The sequence below is a fragment of the Centruroides vittatus genome, unplaced genomic scaffold (genome assembly GCF_030686945.1).
Source record: "Centruroides vittatus isolate TY-2023 unplaced genomic scaffold, ASM3068694v2 contig_808, whole genome shotgun sequence".
NCBI classification, from domain to species: domain Eukaryota; kingdom Metazoa; phylum Arthropoda; class Arachnida; order Scorpiones; family Buthidae; genus Centruroides; species Centruroides vittatus.
Genome location: NW_027122526.1, coordinates 713,427 through 723,262, shown reverse-complemented (window position 1 = coordinate 723,262; position 9,836 = coordinate 713,427). Strand labels below are relative to the sequence as shown.

At 33.0% G+C, this 9,836-nt stretch overlaps 1 protein-coding gene and 1 long non-coding RNA gene across 2 annotated transcripts; one reads left to right on the top strand and one right to left on the bottom strand.

The window, feature by feature from the left end:
- The first annotated feature begins 3,943 nt into the window (after positions 1 to 3,943).
- On the top strand, positions 3,944 to 4,990 carry LOC136982104 (uncharacterized protein F54H12.2-like). Its single transcript, XM_067278525.1, has one exon. The coding sequence runs from the start codon at positions 3,944 to 3,946 to the stop codon at positions 4,988 to 4,990; it is 1,047 nt and encodes a 348-aa protein (XP_067134626.1).
- A 1,566-nt stretch (positions 4,991 to 6,556) lies between these two features.
- Positions 6,557 to 6,808, bottom strand: LOC136982112 (uncharacterized). The gene is made up of 3 exons (XR_010881850.1): positions 6,795 to 6,808; positions 6,674 to 6,727; positions 6,557 to 6,608 (listed from the first exon to the last, which is right to left on the bottom strand). It is a non-coding gene; the product is annotated as an uncharacterized lncRNA (long non-coding RNA).
- Positions 6,809 to 9,836: the final 3,028 nt, after the last annotated feature.

Sequence of the window (9,836 nt, the reverse complement as noted above, 5' to 3'; positions counted from 1 at the left end):
CTTACCGTTTTTTCGAGATGAAAAAGGTATTACATTTATGTACGGCCTACCTGAATCTGTGCAAGGATGGGATTTAGTAGTAATCGATGATTTGATGCACGAACTCAGTTCAAAAACTGCGTTTCTGTTCACAACAGAGTCTCACCATTATAATGTAAGCGTGATCCTGATAATGCAAAATCTGTTTCCGAAAAATAGAATTATGAGAGATATTACTTTAAATACGCATTATTTGATTTTGTTTAAAAATAATCGAGACGAAAGTCAAGTAAGCTGTTTGGGACGCCAAGCTTTCGCAGGAAAATGTAATTTTTTTATGGACGCATATAAAAAAGCGACAGAAAAGGATTTTGGTTATTTGCTGCTGGATTTTCATCCTAAAACAGACAAGAAACTTTCGGTGCGGGATTCGTGTTTTCCGGACGAACAAGGTATTTATTGGGTATACTTACCGATAAAATGAAGAACGTAAAGAAAAATTATCACATGTTGGCGCATTTAGCCAAAACTACTCCCTCTCAACGAAGAGCGATATTGAAAGAGGCTACTTCCGACCAAGTTAAAGTTTTGTGCGAAATATGCGATAATTTTCTGAGAGGAAATATACCTGCTGACGTTCATAAATTACGAAAATATAAAAAAGTAATCAGGAAATTAAGTGAAAAACGTGTTCCTTTAAATATCAAGAAAAAAATTTTGATTAATCAATCGGGTGGATTCCTTCCTCTTCTACTGGCGCCGTTATTGTCTATGGCAGGAGGATTAATCGGTAAAGTAATAGGAAAAAGAATCTAATGGCGAAGCAAATGGCTCTGGTCCCTCCCGAGTTGCTGGCAGGATATCAAATTAAACCCGAAATAAGAATTGGAAGTAATATCGAAGAATTACTCGAGAGTACCGATTTATCCGACGATAGTAAAGTTAAATTATTAAGTCAGTTGATTTCGAGATATCAGAGAACCGTCCATAAGCCGAAGGAGCCTGTCAGAGTATCCGTTGTGCCCGATGAAAAACCGCCGGAGCTACCCGAAGAAAAACCACCTACCTCCGATAACGGTGAGGATGCGTTTATTAAACAAATAACTATATCTGTACCCCAGCTATATCAAAAATACATTCCTCATTTAATCGATAAACTGAGACAAAACGACTACGGATGGAATACAAAAGGTGAATTAACAGTTAGCGGCACTCCAGTACCACGAAGCCACATAATTGATCTGTTATCTCATTTGTTTCGCAATCGAAAAACATCTATTGCGCCTATCGGTTTTAACGTGTTTTGGGAAGCTGTAAGAAAACTAAATTTTCCTAGAGAGTGGATAGGAAATAAAAGTTTGTCGACTCTACCCGAAATCGGCGAAAAGCCGCGATATCAACCGATACAAGTCGAAAGTCCCGAAGAAATTTTTTCTACAATTTCTCCGAGAGTATTTTACCAGTGGAAAAAGTCGTCGAAAAAGAGGAAGAAGAGTCCGGAATGGAGAAACTACTGAGACGGTTATATTATAACCCCAAATCTTCGGCATCGTTTGGAGGAGTGAGTAAACTAGTTAAAGCTTCTAAATTTCCGAGATCTACTGTCGAAAAATGGCTGTCTTCTCAACCTGTTTATTCGTTGCATAAACCTGTAAGGGTTAAATATTCGCGAAGAAAAACTAAAGCTTTTTATCCTAACGACCTATGGCAAGCCGATTTAATTGTGTTAAAGCAATTTTCTAGATATAATAACGGTATAAAATATTTATTAACAGTAATTGATGTATTTAGTAAATATTGTTACGTTGTGCCAATAAAGGATAAAAAACCTAAGTCTGTTGCCGAAGCGTTTCAAATTATTTTTAAACGCAATGTTCCTAAAAATATGCAAACCGATAAGGGAACCGAATTTTATAATAGATTAGTAAAAAATTTGTTTAAAAAATATAAAATTAATCACTATTCGACCCATTCGGATACTAAGGCTTCGGTGGTCGAGAGATTAAATAAAACTTTACGAAATAAAATATATAGATTAATTACTTATCGTAATTCTTATCAATATATCGATAAATTAAACGATATTGTAAAAGGATATAATAATAGTTTTCATAGAAGTATCGGGATGGCTCCATCTGAAGTTAGTCTTTTGCATTACGGTTCGATTTTTGATAGGCTGTACGGTATAAAAAGGAAAAGTAAATTTAAATTTAATATTGGTGATTTAGTTCGAATTTCGAAAATACGTAAAACATTTAGTCGCGGATATCTGCCGGGCTGGACGAAGGAAATATTTGTTATTCACGACCGATTTCTATCACATCCTCCGACTTACGTATTAAAAGATGCGAATAACGAGATTCTAGAAGGAAGGTTTTATACCGAAGAATTACAAAAGGTAACAAAATGATGCAATCAGATTTTTTCGTGACGCTGATAAGTAATGCAAGTATGGACCTGTTTCCGGGGAATACGCAGTCGCATTTCACAGTGAAAATGAGTCCTCCTATTAATTTACACGGAAATTGGACCGTCGGTCTTGCCGAAGCTATTATTCCGAGAAACTGGTTTAATATATCTAATCATAATAATCAGTATATTGTGACGATCGAAGAAAGCGTGAAAGAAGAAGACGAACCTTTGCCGGATAAATCATATTTGATTCCATTAATTTCTATTAAAGGCGATAAAACTGAATTGTTTGATATAATAAATTCGAACATAGTTAGTCTAACAAATTCTAATTTGGCAGAATTTATTTTCGATAAAAATAATCAAACTGTGGATATAAATATAAAAGACGAGCACGAGTTATTTATCACCGTAAAGGATTCGTCGAAATTACTTTATATGCTAAACTTACCTAACGAAGATACTGTATTAAGGGGTAATTCGACTCATAATTTTCGACTGTCGACTCAGGACTACTCTAACGAATATTTTAATTTAGTGGAGAAAAATAGAAAGAGAGAAGTAATTAAGAAAGTTTATAAAGACGAAAAAATCTTTATTCCTATCGGATTATACTCGTCTCCCGAAAAATTTCTTAGCATTTTTAAGTATATAAAACTGGCATTGCTGCCTAATAATAAAATTATTTTAAAAGTTCCGTGGAATATTTCTGTAGAATTTGGAGATGAATTGAAAGATTTTCTCGGATTTACGGCTACAAAATTTCCACCCGGCGAATATATAAGTCGCTATCCCATCGAAATGTCGGCAGGAATTTCGGAAATTTTTATTTACTCGAATATTATTTCTTCTCATCACGTAGGAGATATAACAGCGCCGTTATTAAGAGTTATACCCGTTATGGGCACGAAAGAAGATCAGATAGTCAAAGTTTATTCCAAACCTTTGTATTTTCCTATTAGGAAAAATTTTATCGAAACAATCGAAATCGAACTGAGATCTGCGAGCGGAAAAGAGATAGTCTTTTTCGGAGGAAAAACAATATTAATTTTATCTTTTAAACAGTTATAAATACCTGTTAGTTTAATATCTAGCATTAGTTTGTCTTTAAGAAGTGCAAAATGAAGCTCGATCCAAAAGCTTGTATAAATTACTACTGTAATCAAGCAGGAGGTACGTTATGGACTCCCGATTTATATTTGAGGCAACATTTGACGGGACGAGGTTATTTTGCGGGGCCTCAAATTCAGCGAGGGTATGGATTCTTCGCCGATCTTTTTAGAAAATCAGTACCGATTCTGGGCCGAATCGGATCGTATCTGGGGCGCAAAGCATTAAATTTTGCGTCGGGTGTTGGATCGGACGTAATTGCGGGGAAATCATTTAAAGAATCGGCAAAATCGCATCTAAAGGATATTGGCTCTGAAATTAAAGATGATGTAGTTAAAAAAGTGCAAGGCGGATCGGGTATAAAACGAAAGCGACCGAAGAGACTGAAGCAGACGCAGAATAAAAGACGGAAAGTACACGATATATTTTCGGAATAAGAAAAATGGACCCGAATTCCTGCCCCTGCACCAAAAGCGAGCTCGACTTATTTAGCACCGTTTCGACGCAACTGGCCATCGACAATACTACAGAAGTTATTGTTCATCCCGTAGCAACAATATCGGATAGCCGTGCCCCGATAGAATTTTACATATCCGGTTCTGGCGAAAATTATATCGACTTGCATTCGATTTATCTCCACGTTCAAGCAAAAATTATTAAAAACGACGGAACGGACGTTTCTGCCGAAGAAAAGGTCGCACCTGTTAATTATTTTTTAAATAGTTTATTTTCTCAATGCAGCGTGTTTTTAAATGATAAACAAATAATTTCGCAGACTAATTACTGCTACCGATCTATTTTAGAAGCATTATTATTTTATTCAAAAGATGCGCAGGAAACTTTTTTAACGAGCGCATTATTTTATAAAGATACTGCGCAATATATGGACTCGTTAGACGATAATAATGAAGGATTGGCTAAAAGATTTAATATTGCTAAACAAAGTAAATTAATAGATTTAATCGGAAGGCTTCATATCGATTTGTCTAATCAACCTAAATTGTTAATTAATAACGTTGATTTAAGAATTAAATTAGAAAGATCTAAAGACGATTTTGCTCTAATGTCTACCAGCAATAATTATAAAATAATTATAAAAAACGCGTCTTTAAAAATTAATAAAGTAGACGTTAGTTCGTCTGTTCAAATTGGAATAGAAAAAGCGCTGCAAACAGGCATCATAAAAATGCCGTTTCGAAGAACGGATGTAAAAGTTTTTACCCTAAGTAGCGGAATACAATCTACTAATATCTCAAACGCCGTAATCGGCCAGCTGCCTTACAGAATGACTATCGGACTAGTTTCTAATACTGCATTTAATGGAAATGTAAAATATAATCCTTTCAATTTTAAAAATTACAATTTAAATTATATATGTTTATTAAAAGACAACCAAATGTTTCCGCCTCAACCATATTCTCCGAATTATGGAGGCAGACGCCTATGGAAGGAATTTTATATCATTATTCGAAGATATAGGATGTATTAATCACCATAAATATACTAACATATCTTACAAAGAGTATAAAGACGGATATACTCTCTACAGTTTCGACTTAACACAGGATCGAGCCGCCTCCGAATCACATAAGAGTATAAATCAAATAGGAAACATCTCAATCGAATTTAAGTTCGCAACGGCATTACTAGAAACTGTAAACGTTATTTGTTTACTCGAATACAATAATACTCTAGAAATCGATGCTTCGAGGACTGTTTTTGTCGATTACTAATGAACACCATCACGCTGTGGAGGCTCGCATCCAGCGATCCGAAAATAAGAGAAACTTTTGGAGGAGTTTTTGCATCGGATGATTTACCTGTTTGCATCGCTAAGTATAAATCGTATATAATTAACTTAGACGAAAGAAATAAACCCGGAACTCACTGGATATCGGTATTCTTTGACGGAAAAATCTGTTTTTACTACGATAGTTATGGGATTAAGCCATCGAAACAGAATATAATAAATTTTATAACACGCAATTCTAAAACTTGTTGCTGGAATAATAACGTTCATCAGAGTTTATATTCGACGAATTGCGGCTATTTTTGTTTGTATTTTCTATATAAAATGAATAGAAACCAATGTTTAAACGAATTAAGTAAAACGGATAAAGTCTATAACGACGAATTTGTACAAAACTTTGTTAAACACCGTTTGTATTTAGCGCGCTCACTTACTGTAACGTATAACCAATGCTGTAATTCAATGAAAAATAATAAAAGCATTTAAAGTGTAAAAAAATTGCTTTATTTTTTCAAAAATAAATTACAGGTGGGGGTATTGCCATATATCTGTAAATAAAAAAACCCGAAATTAAAAAATAAATATAATATTATTTACCGATTTTTATATAAGAATAAAATATATTTACTGTGTTTAAACATGTATGTCTTATACGAAAAAACATCGCACAGAGGACAGTGGGCGATAAAACGGGTATGGTCCGTACAGATGTTTAATAGTGGGGCACCATCCTGCGGCCGGCGACATTCATGCGGATAACCCATCCTGTGAATACTACACACCGTTTCCTTCGTCCGTTTTTTGGGAGGAGGGCAGTTGTGAGGGTATTTTTTTAGGTGGTTTGGGCATGGAACCCTTATGTCGGAAGATTTCGGCACGCCGAAATCTTCTAGATCGAAGTATGGTATATACACGTTATAAATTTCACTCGTTAAATCTAAAAAATTTTTTTCAATTTTCCCTCCCTTATAATAAAAAATTTTATATTTTAAAAATAAATCATATAAAATTCGACAAACATTTTCACTTTTCTCCCACTCACCAAAAGGCCCTTCTTCGTATGCTAAATAAAGACCGTGTAAATGGTTGCCGAATCTTACATTTTTTTGATTAGAAAAATTTAACCACTCGAAAATAATATTTTCATTATAAAAATTAATTATATCGAATTCGTTCCAATTGCAAGCCACATACCCAACCTGACGACATAATGTATCGAACGCAAGACCCATATCCTTGATTGTAAATACCTCAAAATCTATAATTACTCCTATATTACATTTCTCCTCCTCCCTCGTATAGAAACGGTGTGGATGCATAGTCATCCACGCAGGATGTGAATCTATCCAGTCGTAATCTAATTTATATAAATATATATTATATAAAGAATAAAGAAAACCTTGTTTTTATTTTAGTACTCACATTTAAAATCGCAAGATCCATCGCGGACTGCAGGTATAGCAGAATTTACATTATCTAAAATATTTCTTTTTTTAAAAAATATATATTAATTAAATGTAGATATATAAAAAAATATACTTACAAGCCATCTTCTAGCTAAGATGCTTTAAGTTTGATGGAAACTTCTGGGTTCCGAGCGGTATTTATACAAAATTCGAGGGTATAAAAAACTTTCTAGCAACCGAGATCGTTTTCCTTAAACTTTCTCTTAAACTTTCTAGAGACGTCGAAAATAAATTAGAGGTTTATAATCTGTGTCGACGGGTTGCTGAAGGGGTTATGAATGGCACAGTTAGATTATTTTCGCTGTCGACACGACGCAGTTTCCCGCTCAAAAATAAATTAAAGGGTTATAACCTGTGCTAACACAACACAGTTAAGTCGCAGAAATTTGTTGAAGGGGTTATGAATGACCCGGTTAGATTATTTTTCCTATCAAAAATGCTAACACGACGCAGTTTCCCGGTCAAAAATAAATTACGAAATTAGTTTGTCACTTTTTCCGCGTCAGAAATTAGATTTTTCTAGGACAAAAATTCGCCAAAAGCCTTACGAAATTAGTTCTGGCAACACTTTTCCCGATCAAAAATAAATTTTTCTAGGACAAAAATTCGCCAAAAGCCTTTCCTAGTCAAAAATAAATTACGAAATTAGTTCGGCGACACTTTTCCCGATCAAAAATAAATTTTTCTAGGACAAAAATTCGCCAAAAGCCTTACGAAATTAGTTTGTCGACACAGTTTCGCTTTTTCCGGGGCTAAAGGGTTTACTAAATTAGATTTTTTTTAGGACAAAAGCCTTACGAAATTAGTTCTGCGACACAGTTTCCTGATAGACAGCAGTCGACTTTCCAGTTCTAACCGGTACAATCCGGTTAGATTAACTGCTATATATACTAGGACCAAGAGACTGTCCGACACATCTTGTCTACTACAAGTATCTCCAATACAACTAAGAAAACATGTCGTCAGATGCTGGTAAGAATTTATTATTTTTTATTATTTTAAAAATATTTTTATTAAATAGTATGTAATTTTAAATTTAGAAAATGAATTTGATTTTACCGTGAAACAGAGCGTCGGTAAAAAGAGGGGTCCGAAACCTAAAATTACCGAAGAACAGGAGTCGAAAAAGCAAAAATTTGACTTAGATCTAAGCGTGCATAATAGTAAAACTTTGAAAATTCGGCCATTTAAAATTAAAATATGTGAAAATCAAGTAATGGAGGTTACAGAATTTCAGTCTACTGCATATGTTTCTCTGACAAGAACGAAAGGAAACTATCCGTCTAACAAATACAATATTAATGTTAAGGATTTTAAATTATATAAGAAGGCTTTCGATGCAATGGGCGAACATTTAGACGAAAATGTTTAATTTTATATTAAGAAAGAAAGCTTTTAGAGGATATGCGAAAACATACAGAGCGTTTATTGCAGAAAATGTTGATCCCGCAGTCTTTTTTGAAAAAATAACGCCGACTGTTTATAATATTTTAGCTAGCGATAATTTTGTGTGTAGAAGAAAATTTTTGATAAATTTAAAAACTAAATTTTTAAAATATTTAGAAGATGATATTGCAGAATATCAAGATGTATATTTTTCCAGCCGTGTTGAGCATATTTTATCCTCGTATATGATTAACGATAAATTAACTAATGCTTTCGATACGATTCTAAATTATATCGACGAATTTATTAAGTATGGATCGGGATGGATACTAAATGAAATTATATTCATAGATATTAATATTGGCATATATAAAAATGAAAGCGGCGGCTGCGGAAATATTATTCTTCCTAAATCTTTAGTTAATAAGCGTTGTGTATTAAATATAAAATGTTCGGACAATCAATGTTTTCTATATTGTATAATTGCACATTTGTATCCCGCAACCGGTAGAAACAGAAATTCTGTATATTTATATAGAAAATATTTAAAATATTTAAATACAAATCGTTTAAAATTTCCTGTAATCGTGAAAAATATTCCTATATTTGAAAAAAATAATTGTCTGACTATTAATGTTTATGGCTACGAAAAGAAATTAATTTATCCTATCTATATAAGCAAATTTCAATTTGAAAAAGAGATAAATTTATTGCTATATAAGTCGCACTATTTCTTGATTAGGAACTTCAATAGATTAATGTCCGATAAATTTTTACCTAGAAAATACTGTAAAAAATGTCTAAACGGATTCGAAAGAGAGTGTACTTTAAATGATCACGTTAAATTTTGTTCTAATCATAAATATCAAAAAGTATCAACCCCAAAAGGTGAGAATGCGATTGTAAAATTCCGGGCGATAGAAAAGGAATTATTCTTTCCCGTAGCGTGTTATTGCGACTTTGAGTCAATTTTGGAAGAGGTTTCTTCCGATGAAATAGATCCGAGTGTTAGTTTTACTAAAAATATCCAAATTCATAAACCTATATGTTATTCTATTATAATTATCGAAAACGAAGATAAGATAATATATAGCAATTTTTATTTGGGTGATAACGCCGTTAATAATTTTCTAATCGATATCCAAAACCAGCTAAGTAATTTATTAGATATAATAAATCGCAACGTCGAAATTAATTTAAATAGTATTTCTAATATTTCGAAAGATATATGCCATATTTGTAAGGAAAAATTTAATGATGATGATCTGCGCGTATTGGATCACAATCACCAGACAGGTGATATCCGCGGATACGCCCACAATCGATGCAATTTGAATTATCGATTAAAAACATTTATCCCGATTATACTTCATAATTTTTCGGGTTATGATTCGCATTTAATTTTTAAAAATATTCCTTCCAAATTATTTTCGAAAATTAAAATTATCCCCATAAATTCCGAAAAATTTACAACATTTTCATTAGATTATTATAAATTCATTGACAGTTTCCAGTTTTTAAATTCTAGCCTCGCCGTTTTAACCGAGAACTTAAAAAATGCGAATTATAATTTCCCAATTTTTAATCGTTTTTTTCGTCGCTGTACATATAGAGAATTATTATTAAGAAAGGGAATTTTTCCATATTCCTATTTTAAAAATAAGCGAATATTAGACGAAAAACAATTGCCTCCTAAAAAATGTTTTTATAACGAGTTATCGCAAGAAAATATT

Bases quoted from the DNA above. Each gene is read 5' to 3' on its own strand.
- LOC136982104 (XM_067278525.1), top strand. From the start codon at position 3,944: ATGGACCCGAATTCCTGCCCCTGCACCAAAAGCGAGCTCGACTTATTT.